This window comes from Panthera onca, chromosome A1 (assembly GCF_046562875.1).
Source record: "Panthera onca isolate mPanOnc1 chromosome A1, mPanOnc1 haplotype 2, whole genome shotgun sequence".
Classification (NCBI taxonomy): Eukaryota; Metazoa; Chordata; class Mammalia; order Carnivora; family Felidae; genus Panthera; species Panthera onca.
In genome coordinates this window covers 58,601,298-58,626,393 of record NC_138339.1, presented here as the reverse complement: position 1 = coordinate 58,626,393, position 25,096 = coordinate 58,601,298, and the positions used below count along the sequence as shown (strand labels likewise).

Genomic DNA, 25,096 nt, shown 5'->3' with positions numbered 1-25,096 from the left:
GTCTTGTCTCTTCGGTTCACCAATATACCCTGAGTGCCTAGTACAGTGCCAAAACTCAGATGTTTGGAATATAAAATATTGGTGCAGGATGAAAGCATTGTGGCAGGAAGGGGCTGGTAAAATTCAGGCTTTCAGGATAACTGTGAGTGTTAACAGAGCTGCTTGAGTGGGCTCCATGCAGAATTGAGTTCACAAGCATGTGTGTGCATGCACAGTTGCCTCCCATCTCAGTCCTATGTCACTGTCATTTGGCACAAAGGCAAAACTAACACAAGCCAATGTGTAATTACAATGTCATATTAATCACATGAAAACCAAAAACAAAATTACTAACTCCCACCTCTTCTTGGGAAGAACACTAATACCACTATCATGATGGAAGATGATCTTAGAAGTGATTTTTCTTTTGTTCTGCTACCTACTCATGTAGTTGTTTCTTGCTTCTACAGTCTCCCAGCAAATTGTAATCAGGAGGAAATATCCTAGAGGGTGGTTGTATGCTTCCTTTTCAGAGAGAATCATGCACTAAATCCATTTCAGGAAAAAGCTGAAGTTTTAATTCTCAGTAGAAGAGGAGGTTGGTTTCTGTTCTTCCAAAAAATCTAGAAAAAGACTTTCTGGTGGAGATGCATTAATAAACCCTCAGGGCCAGGAGTTTACCTTACAGATTAGGCTCTGGAGGGATGTAGAATATATTTGGTGTGTGTGTGTATGTGTGTGTGAGAGAGATATTTAACCTGCTATCTTCCTTATTTGGGTGTAGCACCCCATTTCTGTAAGGTTTCCTGTGTTTAGATGGTTTTACTGAGATGTCCATCACAAGATACATGTGTCCATGTGTGACCCAATCCTGGCCAATCATAGATCTGCATCTGTACCAACTTAGACACCTGGGATTATTACCATTTTTTAAATATAAGTGCTGTGGGAGATCCTTTCCTCTGGGTTCAGTAAGCTAAGTTGATGTCAGCCTGAAGTCAATTTTGGCCAACTCTGCCTGAACCCTCAGTGTGGAGAGGTCATTGGTCTACCACGGGAGAAAATGAGGCCAACTGCCAAGAGAAATAATGCTGTTTGAAAGGGGACCATGAGAAAGAGAGAAAAAGAGATATCAGCCTGATGACATCATTTGGGCTTTTGGGGACCCATTACGCAAGACAATGAATGCCCCTTTTTTATTATGCTAATTTGAGTGTACTTCCTGTCTTTTGCAGTGGAAAGATTCCTGACAGATATAGGGCAAATGTGTTGGTGAACTCATGCCTGCTTTGGGTGAAAGGTGGGGGGAGGGAATTCACACACTTCTTCTAAGGAGGAGCCTTAAGGAGGCATGTCCTCACCTCTTCTTCATCTATTGTCTGAGTGCCTACCACATGGCACTTGTCACCAGGGATACAGTGGTGAGATGGTTCCTGTGCTCATGGAGCTTATAGATGCCCTGATACAACAGTTTCATGTGCTTTTGCAAGGCTGGGGAGAACAGAGAAAGGAGTGTAGTGGAAAAGACTCTTTCAAATGAGATTACCTGAGACATCCTTAGGAGACATAATGAAAATTATTCTCACATTGAGTTTGGGCCAGGAAGAAGGGACTAGCACTCTAAATTTTGTTGAAGCATCATAAAGTTTTTGGTGGAAGGATGTGGTTCTTTGATGGTCTATATTTACCATCTTACATTAGACCAGCCTATATGGAAATGCTATTGACACATTACTCACCTAAGAGATGTTCCTGACTGGATTGCTTGGAGGAGGGCTACCTAGGTGGCTTAGAATTTCACTGGGCACTGGTCTATCATGGTAGCTTCACTGGAAATTTTGGTTTCTTCTGAATCCTAGGGAAGCTCAGAGCCTTGGGGCCTTGCATAATTCAACTGGCCAGACTTCCAGGAGCTTGATAGTCCCTGGAAAGGTAAGTCTGTTGTCTTCAATGCTTGATACCCTCAGTTGCTGCACCATAGGTTCTCTGCAAATTCCCTGCTTTCCATGAAGGAGCAACACTTTCTTCCCTATTCCAAGAGTCAGGGCTGAGGCTGCCAGAATGCCACATGTCTGTCATGGGTTTCAGTTCCTAGCTTTTCTCCTTCACAAAGCCTGGTAGGCCATCTCCCAAAGTCTAGACAGCCACTCAGTTTCCCAGTCCATATGACTAGGGAGAGGAACCCTCAAAAGGAGAGCATGATACAGCAACCCTGCTACTTGTCAAATCCTGTTAATTATGTGTACTAAATCGCTCTCAGATCTTTCCTTCCCTCTTCTTTCTCTCTTTAGTGTTAGTGATTTAGTTCTTTGTTTGGATTACTGCAATTGCTTCTGTGCTGTCCCTGTCTTCCTATCTTGTCCCCTTCTGATCTATCATCCTCCACTTCTAAGGAAGCCCGAGAGGTCTTTCTAAGACTACATATCCCAACACATCACTCTGCTAATCAAACCCTGGAACAGCTCCCCATAGTCCTCTTGATAAATGTCAGCCTAGCAAAATATGCTTTTCCATGTGCTGCCTCTGGCCAACTCATTTTTTTTTTCCTGCACCACAATGTAACACATTCCCCTTCCCCATGGCCAAACTGAGTTAAGGTTTCCTGAAATGCTCTTCCCTTTTTGGACCTCTTTGTTGTCTCACAGGCAACACTGTTAGTCTCATCACTCCTTCCCTGTATCTTTGCCAGGCTAATTCCCACTGCTCTGCAGAACTGATTCCAACCTTTCTATAGGAGGTGGCAGAGAACCTGCTATGTGTTCAACTCTTTTGGTTTTTTTTCTTCTTAGGCACCCAGAAAGACAACATTTCCTAGGCTTCTGTGCAGTTCAGTGGAAACGTTCTCACGAGGGTGGGTGGAAGTGATGTACACCATGCCCATCTCTGCTCATTCAGCCCCTCGTTCCTTCCAGAGCAACCTGAGAGGTCATTTGCTTACTGTGGCGGGGTCACAAGACAGCAAATGCCGTGAATCATCACTAGGTCAAGCTGCCTGCCTTATGTGGAAGGTGATGTGGTAAGCTCTTGAGATTTCAGGGCTTATTTATTATCTGGCCTCATCTCATCCCCTCCTGACACAACGAACTATCCAGTGTTCCTTGTGACACTGCCTTTGTTACAGCTTACACCACACTGTTTACATTGGCCTCTCTACTAGATTGCAAGCTCTTTACTGGTGAGGATTTAGTTTTCTCTCTCTCACCTCCATAGTGCTTGGCATATAGTTGGCACTTAGCCCACATCTTTTTAAAAGAATTTATAATATTGGTTTAATTTGCAGCCCAAATGCAGAGGAGACTTAAATCAAGGAGAAAATTAAAAAAAATGTGTTAGTTATACACAGGAAAACAATTACAGCTATAAAATGTAATGTTCTCCTCTAAGAGTCCATTTGACGATGGAAGTCAAGACAGAGTGAAAAGAAATGTCAGGCCAGAGGAGAGAAGAAACTGCTTGCCTTGTGGGGGCCAACAGGTACCTGTGGTTCAGGGGCTGCAAACTTCCCTGCCCTGGGCTCATAAAGAATCTGACAAAAAGGACACTTCCCAGTTCTCTTGATCCACATCCTGCCTCACCTTTCCTTTACACCTTCTTGCAATTGCTTTGCTCTCCTGCAATTTCTAGGAGTTGCTTTTATTTCATTCACTAAACAATTTATGAATTGAATTAAAATAAATGAGATGCAAATAAATTCCAGGCTTTCTCCCTCATTTTCAAATTACATTTTCAGTCCACTCAACCTGTTATAATCTCATAGTGATTTTCATTTAAGAGAGCTAAATGGATATGTGATTATTGTTACAGGAACTAACACCAGACAATTAAATGTTGAGGTGTTGATAGATAAAGCTGTGTTTTGATTTGCATAAACATGATGCCAGCAAATCTAAACCTGGCAGAAATTCAGTTATAAGATTTGCGTGCCTAACTTCTGCTAATTACCACAAGTACCATTATTAAGATTTTTAATATTCAGTGTTGGGATTATAGCCATTTTATTTTAGGGCCACATTTATCTTTATTTGGAAAACTTAGTCAAAAAGCATAACTGATTTATCAGAGAAAAGGCACGATTACTACTTATAATCAACTTCTACAGTACAGCATATCAAAAATCAATTACACAGGCCTGAAATCCAGTCATTAAGGATTTAGCTACTAATCTCATTTCATTTTTTGTCTTTGGGAAGATAGTGCCGTTTGCAACTTTGCAGATACCAGCATTGGAAGGAAAACATGGGAGACTGCTGATAACCTAATGTGAACAATGAAACTCCAGCTAGATGAAAGCAGAATCTTAATATGCAGTGGCCTGGCTCTGCAGGGAGGTAACCTGGGCCGGTGGATTTCAATCCAATAACAGGCAAAAGTTATGCTGATGGTGACACTTCTACTCTTTTCCATTGTTTACTGTCTTCCTAGTGCTTATCTTAATCATAATTATTTTAGTTATTTATCACTGTATTCACTATCTGCCCTTCTTGTCCCTTTCCCCCATCCCTGACTGTAAGCTGCAGGAGGGTAGGCTTGGTGTGTCGTATAGATCTCCAGTGCCTGACCTGGGATCCCTGGCCCCCCAACCCACACCACCATGGGGAAAGAGGTTAGCATGATGTTAAAAATCAGTCATATGAGTGAGTAGGGCAGGACCCCGATTATCTGGATGACTATGAATTTAAACAGGAAGCTATGGGGCTTGGTGGTTAAGAATACTGGCTAGTGAGCCAGACACAAATATGGAACTGGGACTGAGTCCTGGCTTTGCCATTTTCTAGCCATGGTGCCTTTGGACGGGTTATGTAGCTCCCAGAGCCTGTGTTTCTTTATCTGAAAAACAGGGATAACTATCCCCATGCGGTTGTTGAAAATAAGTAAAGCACTTAACATACTGCTTGCCTCATGGAATCCTCAATGAGTATTGTGTCTTTGTTTTTAAAAGAAGTAACTTTGGGGTCAGTTGCCTAGTCTGGGGAAGCTATGGTTTGTTAAAACTTTCTGCTTGGTTAGCTTGTTATTTCCTCTTGGGAAGCCTCCCCTTATCACCTTAGGCTGGGCAATCTCTCCTGTTCTGCGATTCCATCAGGCCCTGGATGTTCCTCTCACTTATCCCATTGGATTATCCCGCATCTATATATTCTACTGGACTGTTAACTCCTTGAGTGTAAAGAGTACATTATAAAATTTGTGTTCTTTCAGTATTCATCAAACTCCTCAGCACACAGTAGGCACTGGCACTCGGTGCTAAGTCGTTTGTCAAATTGGCCAAAGAGTGAAAGTTGAGGAAGAAGATGGCAAGTGTGACAAGAAGACTGAAGTTATTTCTAGCTAGAGCATAAGGTAAATCCCCACCTTGTTTTCTCCTAGGCAATGGAGAGGTTTTCCCAAAGGGACTGGGCTTCTATCTTCTGAGGGAAAGACTTTGTCTTTTCCAGGGAAGAAAGGAGTAATGGAGGCTTGGGACCTAGGAAATTTGCTCAGCTCCTGAGCAAAGGGTGTGTATCCCCTACCACTTTGTGTTGACAGATAGGGTGGAATCACTTACCCGGAGCTTCCTGCCAAAGATGGTGACTTTGCCTTTAATCTGTTCCTTTCTTAGGCGCCACTCAATGGAATTTAGGCCATTCTCCATGGGCAGGGAGATGTTGCAGCGCCCAATGGTGGGGGTGATGGTACCTGCTAGGACATGGGGCTCACTGTGGAAGCTGACACCCATTCCATTGGCATACATCACCCTCAGGGTACCGTTATTACAGAGCTGGTAGCTGTTCCGCACTTGATCTGGAGAAATGTAAGTGGGGGTGGGGATATGGAAAGAAATTATCCACTCTGTTAGTCATAAGAGAACAGAACCCCTATTTTTATAGGTTTCCATGGTACTTTGCAGCTGTCAGTCTAAGGCTGCCTTCAATTAGCACCCATACAATGTTAAGGTGAGTAGCAGAGATGCTACTGATCCATGGAAAGAAAAACATTATTAATATGTGGCACTCCAGAAATAATTATGCTGTGATATTTTTCTTTTACTCACTGAATACTATTAATAGTACCTTTAAAGATGTCTATTGCCTACACAATTTGTGCCAATCAAATCCCTAATCTATGTTTTAAATGGTAAAAAAAAAATGACTTAATTTTTCCCCCCCTTTTGCCTACCATCTACCCTGAAGTTGATGGTCTAGCTACAGATCAGATCAGAAGAAAAAAAGCAACCTTCTTGCCCCTCATGCTTCTGCTGCTGACTCCACTATGATGCCACCTTTACTTAAGAGAACTCTGAGAGATTCAAACAGCTTAAGGTAGACTGAGCTAGGGGGTGCTGATAACACGCGTTTATCTCCCCAAAGAGAATCTACACTAGTCAATCAGACTTCTGACCTTTTCCTTATCAAAAAGTTCCAGGAAGGAAATGTGAGTCCAAAACTCCTTTTACAGATACGTTTCTTCCTGATTATTTGGGCAAAGGAGTCCAGCTGGGCTGGCCTCTGAGATGCTGACTTTTGGGATTGTGAGCAAATGTGTATCTGTCACTCCTGCAACTGCAGCCATCATGCAGAAAGACAGAATCTACATCATTAATCATCTGGCAGAGCAGAAATAGAGTCATTGAAACAGGCTCTGTCGTGGGATAATAGTGCAGAAATGTCACCATTTATCTACTGAGAGGACACTTTTATCCTCTGACAACGGGCTAGCCCACTGACATTATATCTTAATTAAAAGAAAAATTAATCTGCACAATTCCTTTTCTTGCCAGCTCTTGTGCTTGTCCTGGAATTTGTGTCATGTCAAACAGCAATAGTAACTATGGGGTGGTCAGAAACCTTTGTGATCCCAGTCTTGGCAAGAGATTGCCAAAGGCTTTGGTTCCAGGACAATCAACTCAACAAACAAGTGGCACCAGAATGGAGCCAAAAAAGGAAGAGGTGAACCCAAGAGGATAAATAGCCTTTGAGAAGCTAACTCTGTGTGTTGGATTAGTGGGGAGTGCTGATGATGGAGAGGTAAGAGCAAGTGGGTATGACAACTGACATTTTCAGATAAGTATGTAGACATTCCTAAATTCCTGGACATTTCGTTTAGTATAGATGACATTCTTCTGAATCTGATTAAGTCATTTTCTACAAGACTGACCTCTTGTAGAATTTGTTTTCTGTGGACACTTGAGTAAAATAGCAAGGTAATAGGTGTTCCACGGTTCTGGAGGTCCTCCCAGGCTTGCCTGGGGTCTGTGGGTGAGTTTAGTGGGCAGGGGCTTACCTTGTACCACCGTGTAGGAGGCCTCCACTGAAGACAGATTGGTAATGACAGTGACATCATCATCACGGTTGGAGTTCTCAATGTCAATGGTGATGGATTTCTCCATTTCCCGGTGCAGACTGGTCACCACCCCCGTGGGGCGTGTCACATTGGTCAGGCGGCCTTCGTGGTCATAGCTGGAATGGACACAGTGCACAGACACACTGGTTGGAAGCACAGTTACTCGAGCTGAAGGCTTTCCCACTACTCAGAACTTCACAAGGCCAGAGAGAGAGGTTGGAAGGTAGAATGGCTGGGTAGTGTATCACACAGAGGCTCCTTGTCACAATCAGCAAGACCTGGCATTGGAGACCATCTATGCTCATACAATTTCATCTCACTTGCCACCTCAAAGTCCTCTGGACAGTCAACCTAGGCCAAATATCACCTCCAGGACTTGGCTCAAGCACAGCAGGTCTGGCTGCCTATAACCCTTTCTCTGGTTTTATAGTCCCAAACTAACCACAGCTCCCCAAGCAGCCTTCTTAGACAGTTTTCCCAATGAATTACTTGACTTCACCCAAGTCTACGTATACCAGTGATCAAGTTCTGCTGCTAGAAAGTTGCCTGAAATTGGGCCCTTCTCCTTTATCTGTATGTCATCTTTACTTTTTTCTTGAACTGTGGAATTGTTTTTTCTGCCTCCTTTAGCAAAAAGCCTTGCTATTCCACTTGGTGGAACATTTTCCCACTCTGAAAGTTTCATTGTAATCAGAAAGCTGGACCTTCCATATGCCCAAGTAAGAGACTCTTTTTAAGGTCTGAGCATAGAGGCCTTTGAGCTTTCCCAGATGATATCTGTTACTAGAGATATCTGTTACCAGAGAGGGGAGGAAGGTAGAGGAAATAAGGTAGTTTGCTTAACCTTTAGGTGTGACTCCCTCTGGACTGGGGACAAAGGTGGTAAGTTCTCAGTGATGGAGACTGAAGCTTGTACAGCATATGAACAGAACCATTATGGCCTATCTGGCTTTGTTGCTTAGAACTATGGAAGCAAATATGGATGGAAAATGGCTTCAGAAAGACAGTAAGTGATTTGAGAAAACACGATAAGAAATTTTTGCTTCCCGGGATGTTTGAAGGCAGAGAACAGAACCACATTAAGCTGGGTGGCCAGTTGGACAAAGGGAGGGAAGAGCTTTGAATGAAGGGCCCAGCGTTTGGCTCTACCCTCATCACTTGCCCAGGGCAGTAGGCAATAGGTGGTACAGATATTAAACTAACTGGACCACTATAGACACAGATGGGAGTCAGGCCCTCCAGGTCAAAGGGACTCCCTTTTGTCTTCTTATCTATTAAAGAAACTGCCTCTCAAAGATGTTATTTACTAATAGTGACAAATTTGTTAAATGATTAGGTAGATAGCTACCTATAAAGCCACAAAAATTGATGACAGTGATTTCTATCTATTGGAATGAAAAAAAATGTATATTATTGAGTGGAGTATAAAAATATATTCCACTGATAGTATAATGAGTATATATAGAAGAAATTGTCTTAAAATATAGACATCACAACATTAAGGGTGGTTTTTCTACCTGTGTTTGTATGTTCCCCTATTTTAGGAATTATTTCTAACCAATATGCCTGACTGTTAGGTTTTCTGATTAGAAACAAAAGGTATTTAAATGAAATAGTAAATGCCTAAGAGTTGGTTTTTTTAAAAAAGACAAGAGTTCTCAAAAATCAGAGGTGTTACAACTGATATGACAGAAATACAAAAGATCGTAACAGATTACTACCAAGGAGTTTCAATCAGTAATCAAAAGCGTTCCAACAAACAAAACTACAGGGCCAGATGGCTTCACTGGTGAATGCTACCAAACATTGAAAAACTTATTGATAGAAATCCTTCTCAAACTCTTGAAGGAACTATTCCAAACTCATTTTATGAGGCCAGCATTACCCTGCTACCAAGATAGGGGCACCACACAAAAAGAAAATGAATATCTCAGATGAATATAGATACTCCAACATATTCATATTTAAATCAAATACAGAAAATCATATTCAATAGTACATTGATAGATGTATTCCAGGGATGCAAGGATGGCTCAACAGATGCATAAAAAGCATCTGACAAAATCCAACACCCATTAATGACAAAAACTCTCAACAAAGTGGGTATAGAGGGAATGTACCTCAAAGGTCATATATGACGGCTCCACATACAACATCATACCCACTGGTGGGAAACTGAAATCTTTCCCTCTAAGATCAGGAACACGACAGGACAACTAAGAAAATGAAATGCATCCAAATAAGAAGTAAAACTGTCATTATTTGCAGATGATGACTTAACCTAAAAACTTAGAACCAATAAATTCAGTAAAGTTGAAGAATACCATTGTGTTTCTATACACTAAGAACGAACTAGCAGAAAGTCAATCCCATTTACAATTGGATCAAAAAGAATAAAAAAGCTAGGAAAAAAATTAACAAAGGGCATAAAAGACCTCTTATACTAAAAGCTATAAGACATTGATGAAAGATAGTCCATTGTTCATGGACTGGAATAATCAATGCAATCCCTAACAAAATTCCAATGGAATTATTCAGAGAAATAGAACAGATAGTCCTAAAGTTTGTATGGAACCACAAAAGCAATGTTGAGAGAAAGAAACAAAGCTGGAAGCATCATGCTCCCTGATTTCAAACTAAATTACAGAGCTATCGTAATCAAAACAGTAATCAGTTTTTATGAGCATAAAAACAGATACACAGATCAATAGAGCAAAATAGAGAGTCCAGAAATAAACACACACTATATGCTCAATTAGTTTACCATAAAGGAGCTAAGAATATACAATGGGGAAAGGACCATTTCTTTAATAAATGGTGTTGGGGAAACTGGACAGCCACATGCAAAATAATGAAAATGGGCCATTATCTTACTCCATACACAGAAATTAACTCAAAAGGATAAAAACCATTAAACTAGAAGAAAACAGGTGGTAAGCTCCTTGATATCAGTCTTGGCAATTTTTTGATTTGACACCCAAAGCAAAGGAAACAAAAGCAAAAAAGATGTGGGACTGCATCAAATTAAAAAGCTGCATAGTAAAGGAAACCAACAAAATGAAAAGGCAACCTACAGAATGGGAGAAAATATTTGCAGATCATATATCTGGTAAAGTTTTAATATCCAAAAAATATAAAAAACTCATACAATTCAAGAGCAAACAACCTGATTAAAAAGTATACAGAGGATCTGAATGGACATTTTCCCAAAGATAACACATGGATGGCCAACAGGTACATGAAAAGGTGCTCAACACCACTAAGCAATGGGAAATGCAAATCAAAACCATAATAAGATATTACCTCACACCTATTAGAATGTCTTTTATCAAAAAGAAGTAAGTGTTGGCAAGGATATGGAGAAAAGGGAACCCTTGTGCCTTGGTGGTAGGAATGTAAATTGGTGCAGCCAGTATAGAAAACAATATGGTGGTTCCTCAAAAAAAAAAAAAAAATACCATATAATCCAGCAATTCCACTTTAGGTATCTATCCAAACTCAAAAAGATATATGCAGCCCATGTTCATTGCAGCATTATTTACAATAGTCTAGATATGGAAACAACCTCAGTGTTCATCAGTGGATGAATGGATAAAGAAGATGTGGTATATATATACACTCAGCCATAAAAAGAATGAAATCTTGCAATTTATGACAACATAGATGGACCTTGAGGGCATTATGCTAAGTGAACTAAGTTAGAGACAAATACCACATGATCTTATATGTGGAATCTTTAAAAAACCCTGAACTCATAGACACAGAGAACATGGTGGTGGTTACCAGAAATGGGGGATGAGTGAAAGGGGTCAAAAGGTATAAATTTCTAGATATAAAATAAATATGAGGATGTAGGGGCACTTGGGTGACTCAGTGAAGTGTCTGACTTCAGCTCAGGTCATGATCTCACGGTTCATGAGTTCGACCCCTGCATTGGGCTCTCTGCTGTCAGCACAGAGCCTGCTTTGGATCCTCTCTCTCTCCCTTTCCCCTGCTCATGCTCTTTCTCAAAAATAAACAAACATTAAAAAAAATATGAGGATATAATGTATGGCATGGTGATAGGTAATAGCACTGTACTGCATATTTGAAAATTGCTAAGAGAATAAATCTTAGAAGTTCTCATCACAAGAAAAGTTTTCATAACTCTATAGTGATAGATGTTAATTAGACTTACTGTGATTATTTCATAATATATACAAACATCAAATCATGTTGTACACTTGGAACTAATATATATCAATTTTACCTCAATAAGAAAATAAAACACTTCTAAGGGTTTGCATATGGGGTGCCTAATGGAGTTCTCGACAACAGACAATATCTTCAAGTCCCACAGTCAAGCAGGGACTGTATGAAGAGTTCGTGGTCTGGGATCCAGGCAAAGATCGAATTCCAATGTACCTGGACACATACAATGGTGCTTATGAGAGAAGTGGTAGAAACTGGAGATTCTACACAGAGGAACAGAGGTTTGGGGCTGAGGCCAGGATCTCAGGGGTCACAGGAAGAAAAACATGTTCTAATTTTCAAAGAAGAGTAAGTTTCCTACAACCATGCTTACTTGCCCAGGGAGTATCTTCAGATTTAGGTCTTTTTGCAAATAAGTGTACACATAGTTTCAAGGTGCTATGAATTCCTGTAATGGGATCTCAAGGCCATTCAAGGGAACTACTACAGCCTTGGCCTGTGTGGGGCTGAAGGTTGCTTTTGACTCATTTATTCAAGTATTTACTGAGTGCCTACTATATGCCAGGCATTATACATGGCACTGGGGGCATGACTAGAAACAAAATAGATGAGAATCCCTGTCTCCATGATGTGTACATGATGGACAGAGTATGTCAGATGGTAACAAGTGGTAAGGATTAAAATAAGGGAGAGAGAGTGTGTGTATGTGTGTAAGAGTGGTTATAATTTTAAGTATGGTCCTGTGCCTTTCAGGGATACAGGCTACTCTTCTCCAGATGACCATATGTAAAAGTACCATGAAACAAAAAAAGTTCACCATCATTTTAGGAGGAACAGGAAAACCTCATGCATTTGAACCCCTATAATGGACAATTTGATTATAGGATTTACCTACACTATGAAAAAGCAGCTCTCCAAAAGAAAAAATCATGCAGTTTCCATGTAACTTGTGAACACTTTTAAAAAGCGTACTGCCCATATTTTTATTAAACTAGGGACCCTTCCTGGAAAATACTGTCCCAGTTAGAGCTAACGTCTAAAGATGTACCTGAGGCTGAACTTCTTTATTATAGTCTCTAAGTCAGGCCTAATTCAGACTGGCCTTCTGAGCGTGACATTGGTTTGTCCTCAATCAGGTCAGACAACATATTGTCTCTGAAAAGCATTGGTCTTTAGGTAGAACTGCTAGAAAGGAAGGTGAAAATCTATGAGGTGTTTGGGTTACAGTATAGCTTTAACCTAACTTGGTGTGAGAGTTACAGATGGCACTAAGATGGTGCCTTAGGGACAGTGTCACTGGCTGGTAAAGTTTGATCAAGTCCCAGTGCCCTGGAGGATGCTAGGATGCTTCAGAAATCTGAGAAAGACAGCTTTGCCCAAAGAAAAAAAGAGAGCAAGGAAAAGCAATTCTACAACGCAGTAAATTTCCAGCAGGTGGCAACAGCTTCCTTTGCATGCTCCCAAACCCATTTGAGTACCAACTGGAAGTGAACATTCCTGAATCTAGAAGTGGATCAACAATAGGGTCTTCTGTTCTTTCTCTTGTACCCCATTCCCTCTGCCGACAACCCCTACCCAACTTACTAAGTTCTCGGCCAGCAGCAACACCTAGACAGAAAGCAAACAAGGACTCCAAATACAAGTAAGCTTCACTATCAAGGAGAGCCAGATACTTATAAATTCCATACCAGTCTTAGTGGTGACTGGGGGAATCACGCCTTAGAAATTTTCCCCAACCAGCATCCCACTGGTTAATACCTGCAGCAGCAGGCAGTATGACCAAGCGCTGCCTGCAGGAGTGATGGAAAACAGCTTTTTGGCAAAACAAACAGTGCGACTATTAAGTATGAGATAATTGTTAGGGGAAATATGACCAGCTCTCACATCTTTTAATATACCTAGCACTTTATCTGTATTGATCTGCTTCTGCTAAAGAGGAAATTCAGAGTTTATCTACCTGTCTGTGCAATCAAGTGTGTTGCTGGACCTACTGGCAAATTACAGGAGTCCCACCAGGATCTTGCCTTTTAGATTCTAATTTCCGCACCCATGGCAAACATGAATAATCAGCAAAGTTAATGAACACTTGCTCTCCCAGGTGCTGTGCATGTCCAATATCCTGAAATTGGAGGGGCAAGCAGGCAATAGGAATTGGAGCTCTTGTTAGGATGTTCTCTGATGTTCAATATCAGAGACCGAACAGTGCAAATCACTTAGAAGTCAGGGAGAGGGGACATGAATATCTTGAGGAGACAAGTTGACATTAAAGTTAGGGAGACAATGTGACTAAACAATTCTAAAATCTACATGGACAATCAATCCTGCTGCAAGCTAGGGTAGGGTAATTTTAAGAAATGCTTTACGAATGTACTTACTCATAGAAAGTTGTCCATCCTGTTTCATCACTCTTGGTGGCTAGGAGGCCAGTGTTCCCATCGTAGGTCATGAGGCCAAGCTCCAGATTCTGTGTGGACACGACTTTGAGACCTCCATTGGTGCCCACGGTGAGGGTGATGATCTGGTTGTCAGGCATGAGCAGGTGGCGGGGCATGCCACTACTGTCCCGACGGATCTTTAGGGAATTCCCATTATTGTCAATCAATTCGGTGACATCATTGTCAGCACTATATGTGAAATTGTACAAGTACTCCCCTGTCACCAGGCTCACGGTGTACTGGTGGATGCCATCAGCGTTGAAAACATACAACTCCTGTTCTCCAGGGGATGCAGCCTCATACTGGTTGAAAGCATTAAGAACAGGCTTGTTTTTGCTGACCGCCCTAATCCGAATATTTCCAAGATCTGCGATGTAGATGGTACCATCTGGAGCTACAGCTAAGGATGATGGGGAATTCAAGATGGCATCAGTCGCATAGGCATCGTCTCCTGAGTAGCAGTTGCAATTGACATCATTTTTGCAGTCACAGTCTGAGGCTGCCCCAGCTAAGAGGCAGATCTCCCCATTTGTTGTTACCTGGCGTAGACGATTAATCTTCTTCTCATCTGTCTCAGTGATATAGAGGACCCCAGTGTGAGAAATAGCAATGGCACTGGCTGATTCCAGAGCGGAGTGAATGGCTAGTTTGCTGAGTGAGTAGTCAATTCCAGGAACCTGGCAATGCATGGGGCGTCCTGCAATGATGCTGACTTGGTGATTCTCAGTGATTCGAAGGATGACGTTGTTCTCAAGAACATACAAGGAGTTGTCCATGGGGTTGACAGCAAGGTCTGTTGGCCACTCCAGGCGAACCTGTGGATGACACGGCATTAAAGAGCAGCCTCTAACATGCCCAACATTGAACTGTAGGGCACTTATACTGGTTTTATGCAACTGGTGAAAAAAACTTTTTTAACCACACTGTATAAGAAGTACCCATCATCAAACCACTTGCCCATTGCCAATGTCGAGTGTACACAATGAAAAAGAGGCCAAGTAACAAACATCTATTATATCATCTGCTATAGCTAGAGGAGGTCACCAGCTCTACTCTTGATGTTCTTCTCAGCCCCAGATGATTGGACCAGGGTCAGAGTCATATATAGTTGGACAAATAATTCACTGCACAAGGGGCTAAAGTAATTCCTTCTATCCTCTGCTCATCCAGCCATAGGCTTAAGGAGGCTATGTTCATATAGAGGTGGAACTTTTATCTCATACACAAAAGAAGCCATGCTGTTTGGAAGATGGCCCTGACCCAAGGGCAGCCAATGCACAGGCTGGCTAGTGAACTACAACTTGGGCATTCACTTGAAGAAATGAACTGGACCTTCTCTGCAAAACTGAAATGAAAATCTCTGTGGCAAGTTTTCAGTTTGTTGTGGAATTTGAGCTGAAATTAATGAGGTTGATTGAAGGTTGAAAAGGCCCTCATAGGAAGGGCAAGCATATATTCCAGGTTGTTTGAGGATCCATGTAATAAACATCATTTTCTCCTGCTGTCCATTTAAGTGAGCCGCTGTTCTCTGCCCCCATAAGAACTCATACTAAAGGAATATCACTTGGAAGAATATTGTAGAGGGCTCTGCTCTAGTTACTACTTCACAAAGTAAAGGTTTATATAGTGAGGATGCAATCATTTTAGATTAACAGTGAAGTTCTGATTGACATATAACACTGTATAGTACATTCTCAAACCTGCAATAATGATGGAGAAGAGAGGTAATTACACAGTAACTCCTACCCTGTAATCTGCCACGGCTGGAGTGTGTCACTAGCTCCACTTTTTGAGCTGAATCCCACCCTCCCCCTTTCCTTTCTCTCTTGCTCTCTCTCTCATTCTTGTCTAACATTTCTCATTCCATTTTGCTGCCTAGTTCATCTCAAGCCTTCTACAAACCACCCTGTAATCTGTATCTATAGCTCTTCCTCCCATTCCACTTTCAACCCAAACAGGCTGCAGGTGAGAACTTCAGGCCATGAACCAGGTGTGGCACAGTGATGAGCAGTAAATCCCACCTGGGCCACATCCATGCTGGAGTCACAGCTCAGTGGCCGGACAGCAGTGAGGTCATTGGAGCCCAGCAAAGTGGAGATGATTCCATTCTGGTCAACCTTCCGGATCATGGTGGCATCAACAAAGTACATGAGTCCGTTCTTGTCCACTGCAATACCTGATCAAGACAAACAGTGAACGTGTGTCTCTTGACAAGGAGTAGGGCTTGTGGGGGTGGAGGTGGGGATGCCCTATTGGGCATTAGCTTCTTGATCTTCTTGAACTCGGGAACATACTGGATGGATTAGCAGACCCAGAGCAGTGGCTCTCAGCTTTTTAAGGTAAAACCCTTTCTCATAGGCACTCTGTTGAGATCTGCATAATTACTAGGGTGCTAGCTAGCTACATTACCACCCAATTGAAGAATGACCTTTGGGCTGCAAATGAACCAAGACTGCAAATGAATGAATGGGGAAATAACTTGGCATCTGCTCTCTTTAGAAAAGAAGTTATTTCCCAAGTTCATTGCTTGAAAAATTATTGGTAGTAAATTACTTGAATAACCTTCACAACTAATTACAACAATGAGGTTCAGAAACAATGATTCCTGTAGTCACAAACTTCCAATTCAAAATATATCCTCCAGGAAACATTCTCAATTAAGCCTTGACTCTACTCGGTACGCCCTGGGGGAACACCTGTTCTAGCACTCTCCTGGTAAGATGCAGACAGTGGCTTCTATTTCTTTGGCACCTTCACCCTAGTGCCCATGCCCAAGGCCATTCATCCTTAATCCATATTGCTAGATGCTTTAGTGATAGCTAAAAATATTAATAAGAATTGGGGCTTCAAAGGATCAATAGGTCTTTATCCCTAAGTATCTTTGGTCCTTTTCCAACAGAGATCCATTGGTTCTAAGAACACCTCCCCCCTAATCCCAGACTCTTGGAAATTATACCCATTCTTAATTGCTACCATTTATTGGGCATTTACAAAATGTCAGGCTCTGTGCTTATGAATATGTACACTATTGTCTAACATAAACATCTGGGAGTGGTTGAAGGCCCCCCCCCACTGGGCTCTGTTCTGTCTCCAGCCCACACAGCTGTCACTCTGGCTCATGGAGCTAATATTTCCCTCTGACTCTGTGACTGGCAGCATTCAGAAGTCTCCAGGAGCAATCCAACCCACTTTCTGTTTGTAGCATATGTGGGTGATGAAGTTTACTTCAAATAAACAATTTTTTTTAAATACTCACCCACACACCAAAGCAATCTATCAGAGTTAAATTATTGTAGAGAAAGCTGTATTTGTGACTGCCTGGACTTAGTTCAGTTCCAGTTAAGAAGAAAGACAACCTTGTGGCAAGGTCATTCTGGAGGAGGGGTTTTCTTCTTTTGTAACCTTTACCTCGAGGGCTCATCAGGGTTGCATCCACAGCCTTCCCCCCATCTCCACAGCGGGCTTCATCAAAGGGCAAGCACTGCTCTCCAGTCCCTGCCACCACTTCTGAATTCCCAGCCAGGTCTTTAGCTCCACTCAGAGACTTGACTCGGTAGATTCGCCGACTGTTGGTGTCAGACACGTAGAGAGAGCCGGACACAGGGTCTACTGCCAAATAGTACTTGTGTGCTGGGTTGTTGCTTTAGAAGAAGCAGAAAGAGAAATGAGAAGGGGGCTATGCAGCTGGTCTACTGGATCAAAGAGATGACAAAAATCCTGGTAAGACTCTGTTTCTAGTGTCTTTCCACTTTATTGAACTGGAAAGAATCTAGCATAACAACTTAGTGTTCTAACATATCATGGCTCTTAGCTATTTCTTTTAATTGGACCTAAGCTCTTCATGCTATTCAGAGAGTTCATCCTTTCCCATCATACTAAAATACCACTGCTTCATTTAGCTGGTACAAAAGATCCCAGTCTGGTCCTGCTTTTGTGTCAGTGTTTTGTGTGTTTCAGCCTTCTTTATTTTCCCCCATGGGTTTGATATATTTCTCAAGTGGGATTGAGGAACACTTCCATGAGACAAGGTTTTCTTTTAATCCATGCTTCCTTAATGTCTCCAGGGCACTAGATCATTAATACTAGGGCAACCTGGAATTTTCCTGACTTTCTGATGGGAGGCTCCCAGATCAATCCCCAGTCCTCAGCCTCAGGTCTTCTCTACTATTTCTCAGTGTGGATATGAATAAAGTTGGCATTTTAAAAAAATTATATTTTGCTGATATCACATCCAGAATCTATATTACTGAGGGAGAAGTTACAGTTTTAATATTTTATGTAATGGTGAGGTCACAAACGTGGATGAAGAGCTGCTAGGGCCCTAAGTGACACTAGACGTGTGTGTGAGAAACGTAATAGGAAGGCACTATTCCTCAGAGACCTGGACCTCTTTCTCTGCCATGCATCTAGCTGCCCTATATGTTGCTGATAAGGATAGGACTAAGCCACAGGAAACTCTAAACTCAGTGTGACCCAGCTGGTGACCTTAAGTAAGTCTTTTGGCTGTGTTGGGTCCTAGACTGCTTATTTGGATAATGAAGAAATCAGATCATTTCTCATGTTCCTTTTGGCTCAAAACCCTACAGTTTCTTCCCTTTGCAGTGTCTGTCATTTGTTGGAGGTTGAGACCAGAATAGGTATTCATGCTATTCCTATACTGGTTATTACAATCACCACCTCTAGGTTGCAAACAGTGAATGCCTCTCTGCCTTAGGATGCCACATGCCAAAAATCAGCACAGGCCTTTTGTTTTTCAGTTATTTCTCAATTGTAGTTTGGAATTATGGGAAGAAAGGGGATGGAAGAGGTGAAGGAAAGGTGAGGGTGATGATAGTGTTGGATGCATTTGTCCTGTAGACATTAGCTGGTAAATTACTAATTAAAACACCCCCATTTGGATTCTTCCTTGATTTAAGGAAGAAAAGAACTAGGAAGCTATTTTTAGGAACAATTTGTGAGTCAAGACCATCTTTAATTCCAACTTCTCCTCAGGTTGCTATTAAGACACATAATTGAACTAGAAGTCAAGGTTTTTCTAAAATTCCAGCCTAGATAACTAGTTTAAAAGAGTAGGCTACCAGGGTTCCATTCCTTTCCGTTCCTTTCCTTTCCTTCCTCTTCCTCTTTCTCCTTCTTTTTTCTTTTTCTTTCTTTCTTTATTTCTTCTTTCGCTATTAAGTCTTTACAGAATATCCACATATGCAAAACAAATTAGGGCAGAAAGGGAAAACTTCATGCTATTTTTTTAATTAGATGCTGTACTTTGTTACCGAATGATAGTAGCTGGCTAGCATCATGAGCAGAAGGATCAGGGCACTGCACATCTGTGCCTATCTGTGAGCAAGATAATTAATTCTGGACTTTCTTGGGAGCCTGATTCAAAGAGCCTTTTCAAAAACTCTGGTAGAAGAGCAGACAATTAAGGGTGTGAGGTCAGTTCTTGTTGGGGTCTCATTCTTCCCCATGGCCTTATACTTGCTCCAACCAAGATTCTTACAGAGAATCTCAGGTATGGACAGCCCATACTTCCACATTTGTGGCTATGGTGAAGGTCAAATGAGGTATGTGAGTTTGAACTGGGATGTCCTTTCAGGGCATTGTAGATTTATTTTTGCTTGGCCCAGTTGGGGTGCCTATAGGCAGCCAGTTAGGGAGTACCTGAGGAAGAGGCAGAGGGTGCATACGCATAGCTTTTCCACTGAAGTTGATGATCTTATACAACTTGACTCCATTTTTGTCTAATTCTCACCTAACATGAGGAAGAAGCCCCTTCCATGTTTCATTTCAAGAAGTGAGGAGAAACATTCCCTTGAGTATTAAAATACATTATTTTGTTTTTCTCTCTTCTTCTAAATAAAAAGGTCACTTTTCTTCCATTTCATTGCAACCTTGGGACAAGCTGGAGTTTTCCTAGCTTTGTAATGGGAAGCTCCCCAGAGCCATATGCACAAATATGTGTGTTGTACACTCCATATGTGAATTTCACCAGTATGGTTTTAAATGATAACCTGGAGCAGTTGAATGACAAAGGCTATTTAGACAAAAAGTACTTGGTCTACACCCTTCATACTACTTAAAAGTGATTTAATTCCATGAAAATTCCCAATGCATCTGACTGTTGGATTCATTCTGACCAGCAGATTGGCAATTAACTTGTTTTTTTTTTAAATGACCATATATCCAGGGGAAAAAATCATTAATGAGTTGAAAATGAGTTTTTGACCCGTTTCCAGTTCATTAAAGCTTTTGTGAACCCAGTCCAGCATTTACAAAAGCCAGAAGTTTGCCTCAACTGTTTAGCCCAATTATGGACCGCGCTGAGCAGTCAGGATAAAAGTTCGCTGAGGGTTCATTATCTTGCACTTGCATCTCCCGGAAATTCTAATTACTGTCAGCTTATTTGGTTGCTTTTTGACTGCATTTCATAATTGCTAAAGCTTATCATATCCACAACACACAATTAGCACATAAAAAAGTTACTATATTTGGTACATAAAAATACACAACATTACACAAGAAGCACAAAACAAAAAGCAAACACAAGGAAGCAAACGAACCATATCAAATTATATGGGAAAGAGTTCTTCGTCTTACCTATGTTTAAACTCTTTATTTCTTTATAGAAAGAAAACAGAAGGAAAAAGAACAAACAGTTAGCTGAAGAATTGATGATAAAGCAAACATAACATTTTCATTTCTTGTATAAAGGGACCCAAAAAAAGGCACTCGTCTTCCTTTTTTTTTCCCTTCTAGCTGACAGCTCCTGGCTCAATTACTTGGGGAACACCCCTGATTTTGGACTCTTCCTGGCCATTGAAAAATCTACAGAAGAATGCTTGAATTCTCTGACCAGCAATGTGGCTGTCACATGACACAGGTGGCAACAGGTGAAAGATGTCTTTTGGCTAATGAAAGATGGCAAATAGTTTCCCTCTTGAGTGCCAATACTGATTGATTAGTGATGCCTGCCAGGAGCACAGAAGTAGAAGGATTCTGAAGCCAAATGCCAATCAGCTGTAACAAGTGCTGGGACTCATTTGTAATGTCTGCCCTGGGTGTGGGAGGGAACCTGGTGCCACCTGTGCCACCTATATGTTATTGGTGCATCACAGGGTAGAGTCAGTACCATCCAAGACAGCCTCTTCCCAAATCCATCTGCAGTTTGGCAAATATTCTGTTGAACCCTGAGAGTCTCAACCATTTCCTATTCCTGTTCTATGACACCTTCCCTCTCCCTAACTCAATTTGCATGTGTGGGGCCCCTTGTATGCATTCTTTCCTACAGATAACATTCATACATGAAATTCATAGATATTAATATTCTCTATAATTGGAGCCAAAGACTCCATTTACCATTTCTTTTTTGGAAAAGTGGTAAAAGTGTTGCTGCTCTTTTTTTTAATTTGAATTTTAATGTTTATTTTTATTTTTGAGAGAGGATGTGTGAGAAGGGAAGGAGCAGAGAGAGAAGGGGGACAGAGGATCTGAAGCATTTTTTAAGAACAAAATTACATGTCAATTTCAACAGGAAAGAGGCTAGAAGTTAATAACATTAGGGCAAAGAGGAGAGATGCTAAGGCCTCAAGTAAAGAGAACTGCTTCTCATTCCTGAGACTTCTAGGCCAAAGTGGAAGGAGTCTCTAACCCCTCTTTCCCTCCTGGCTGAGGGAGGAGGCTTCAGGGGAGGGACAAAGAGAACTAATGCCCTGATTCCTGCTTAGGTGCAGCCTGGGCCTCTGCCAGGGGCCATGATTAGTGGTGGGTTTGCACAGGGATTACATTTTTATATTTTATTCCAATGTGTTAGTTTTCGTTAAAAAAAAAAGTTAATTAAATGATGCTGATAACTCCTGAGCTCTGACTGACATAGTGCAATTTAAGATTCATTCTGCAAAGCCTGGTGTGTCAGGGTGGCAGCCGGGAATTCTCGCGTCTATTTTATATTGCTTAATGAAAGTGAAATGTTATCTGCCACCAGTGGTAGTCATATTTGGCTCTTAATTATTGCAATATCAATTCCAGTGTTTTAGTCAAGATTTTGTGAAAAGACTGGATGGGATTTGGGTCTGCAGACCCGACCTACTTCTTTCCTAAGAACATGTGCTTTAAGTTGATTAATATAATATCTATGCTGGGGAAAGGAGAAGGGCAGGAGTGGCAGACCAAGTCACTGAGTGTACAGTCCAAATGATCATATGGGTATGAGCTTTGGAGACCAACTGAGGTCACCACTATTCCAGTCCAAGGCCATTGGCAGCATGGGTACTTAGTAGCCAACAAACCAAAATAATGGCATTGAGTCAATCGATGTAGATCAGCACAGGTGCCTTACATACAAAGGACAGGCCAAGGCTTTGTGTCTATCCCTCAATAATGCAAACCCTTTAGGCACAGCCTTCAAGGGCAGAGTGGTGTCTCAGATTCAAGAAGTGAGATGGCTTAGCTCATCAACATTTGAGACTGTTGCCTCCTTCCCTTCCAACTCCCTCTGTGCCACAGAATAGGGTGGTATTGGAGTGGCCACAGTTTGTTTGTTTCAGTTCTAATGAAAGAGAAGTTAGCTGGGATAAATTCAGTTTAGGGGGGACATGCTTATGTGTTAATTAGTTAATTAATATGCTTAAATTAGTTTTAGGGGGACATGCTTATGTGGCTCATATGTGGTCCTTTCATTATCTAGTTAGATTACTGCTAGTGTTGGGGCGCCTGGATGGCTTGGTCGGTTGAGCATCTGACTTCAGCTCAGGTCATGATCTCACGGTCCGTGAGTTCGAGCCCCGCGTCGGGCTCTGTGCTGACAGCTCAGAGCCTGGAGCCTGTTTCAGATTCTGTGTCTCCTCTCTCTGCCCCTCCCCTGTTCATGCTCTGTCTCTCTCTGTCTAAAAAATAAATAAACGTTAAAAAAAAAAAGATTACTGCTAGTGATTCTGGTATAGGAATGGCTTTCAGGAAAGCCTCTGCCCTATTGTTCAGACTCACTAAGCATTATTACTGGAAGTGTAATGCCCAATGTCACCAAATGGGTGTGGTGTGGCTTGCTCCAAGTGGGGGCCTTAGCTCATTCCATTGATGTTATGGCTTCCACAACTTGAGAGACATGGGACCAAGGACAGATTCCAACAAAAGGGAGGACACTGTTGCATGGCTCCTTTAACTCAAGCAGTGTGTCCTGAGCCCCTGATGTGGACCAGAAACTGTTCCAGGCATCAAGGGGCAAAGATGCCAAAGGTGTCTGCTCTACAGAAGCTTATACACTAGTGCCCTAAAGACTTACACAGAATATTTCACTATTACCAGGACATCAGTGACAGGCTGGTTAATGAGTGTCAACTCAAAGACTACTTAGATTATTCACTGTACAAGGAAACCTGAAATGCACAGAAATATTATTAAAGAAGCCTGATAAAGATTTTTCCAAATTTTACAACTCTAACAATGTTCATAACATCACCAGTAATCAGTTGTAGACATGAAACATTTACTAACTTATCAATAATCTGAAACAAATCTTGACTATAGCTATGCCAGAGGAAAGACTGAATATTGCTCTATTCTTTTTATAGGTAATGACATTACAAAATCATTGTCATATTAAAAGACAATCAAAAACTATGCAGCCAAAAAGTGTAGGAAAACAAGTATCATGGAAGTGTAATAGTGGTTACTTAATAAAACATTTTAGGTAATTCATCTGGATTTTGTGATGTTTGCACTAATTATCAGCTTTTCAAAATGTGCAATTTCTGTTGGTTTCCTTTTTCATCCTAAATAATACTACATTTCATTCAAAGTTATGTTAAGATTTAGTCCCCATGAAACCTGGACCTGCCTTTGGTAAAGGACTTTGAAAACAGTGCCAAGAACTGCCCCAAATTTTATGGGGATATTGTTGTTATTGTTATTCTGGGTAGGGGTGATATGTTATATTTTGTTTCCTGACTTTGGTATTTATAGCCTGATCACACAGGGAAAGCATATAACTAGAACTTTATATTCCTCCCTATCATTCTATGCCCGTATCAAGAAGGGTCTTTTCTCATTGAAATTCTCAGGCAAAGCTTATCTTTGGTGAAGCTTTCTTCTAACTTCTGCTGCTCTTGCCCTCTTTCTTAGGCTCCCATTCTCTTGTGATTCTTCCCTCTCTATCACTAATACACCTGGCCTGGACAATTCCCTTCCATGAAGATCTTCCCTGATAAAGCTATTGCTGTTGATCCACATCAATAGTACCATCAGAATCTCAGCATGGGAGGGACAGAAGGATCATACCTCAAGATCATAAAAGCCATATATGAAAGACCACTGCAAATATCATCCTCAAGGGAAAAAACCAAGAGCTTTCCCCCTAAGGTCAGGAACACGACAAGGATGTCTACTCTCACCACTGTTATTCAACGTAGTGTTGGAAGTCCTAGCCTCAGCAATCAGACAACACAAAGAAAGAAAAGGCATCCAAACTGGCAAGGAGGAAATCAAACTCTCACTCTTTTCAGACAGCATGATACTCTATGTGGAAACCCAAAAGACTCCGACAAAAAACTGCTACAACTGATCTATGAATTCAGCAAAATCACAGGATATAAAATCAATGTACAGAAATAGGTTGCATTTCTATACACCAATAATGAAACAGCAGAAAGAAATCATGGAATCAGTCCCATTTAGAACTGCACCAAAAAAACATAAAATACCTAGGAATCAACCAAAGAGGTAAAAAATCTATACACTGAAAACTATAGAAAGCTTATAAAAGAAATTGAAGATCTCTCTCTCTCTCTCTCTCTCTCTCTCTCTCTCTCACACACACACACACACACACACACACACACACACACACACAAATGGAAAAACATTCAATGCTCATGGATTGGAAGAACAAATATTGTTAAAATGTCAATACTACCGAAAGCAATCTACACATTCAATGCAATCCCAATCAAAATTGTACTGGCATTCTTCTCAAAGCTAGGACAAATAATCCTACAATTTGAATGGAACAACAAAAGACCCCAAATAGCCAAAGCAATCCTGAAAAAGAAAACCAAAGCTGGAGGCATCACACTCCCTGACTTCAAGCTGTATTACAAAGCTATAATCATCAAGACAGTATGGTACTGGAACAAAAACAGACACAGAGATCAATGCAACAGAATAGAGAACCCAGATATGGACCC

At 41.3% G+C, this 25,096-nt stretch overlaps 1 protein-coding gene and 2 long non-coding RNA genes across 14 annotated transcripts in view; 2 read left to right on the top strand and 1 right to left on the bottom strand.

The window, feature by feature from the left end:
* Nucleotides 1–25,096, bottom strand: part of TENM2 (teneurin transmembrane protein 2) — a 1,291,685-nt gene that overhangs the window by 40,791 nt on the left and 1,225,798 nt on the right. For 10 of the 12 annotated variants that reach the window (XM_060634955.3, XM_060634958.3, XM_078446588.2 and 7 more), the window contains 6 exons: nt 20,517–20,537; nt 17,331–17,563; nt 15,944–16,098; nt 13,863–14,737; nt 7,237–7,412; nt 5,522–5,757 (listed from right to left, as the gene is read on the bottom strand). In XM_060634955.3, the coding sequence (XP_060490938.2) occupies nt 5,522–5,757; nt 7,237–7,412; nt 13,863–14,737; nt 15,944–16,098; nt 17,331–17,563; nt 20,517–20,537 (1,696 nt within the window). The remainder of the gene's footprint in view (nt 1–5,521; nt 5,758–7,236; nt 7,413–13,862; nt 14,738–15,943; nt 16,099–17,330; nt 17,564–20,516; nt 20,538–25,096) is intronic. The other 2 variants (XM_078446587.2, XM_078446594.2) reach the window with 1 other exon arrangement.
* On the top strand, nt 1,839–4,532 carry LOC144615074 (uncharacterized). The gene is made up of 3 exons (XR_013553465.1): nt 1,839–1,911; nt 2,892–2,995; nt 4,170–4,532. It is a non-coding gene; the product is annotated as an uncharacterized LOC144615074 (long non-coding RNA).
* Nucleotides 16,107–24,748, top strand: LOC144616349 (uncharacterized). Its single transcript, XR_013555493.2, has 2 exons — nt 16,107–16,261; nt 20,676–24,748. It is a non-coding gene; the product is annotated as an uncharacterized LOC144616349 (long non-coding RNA).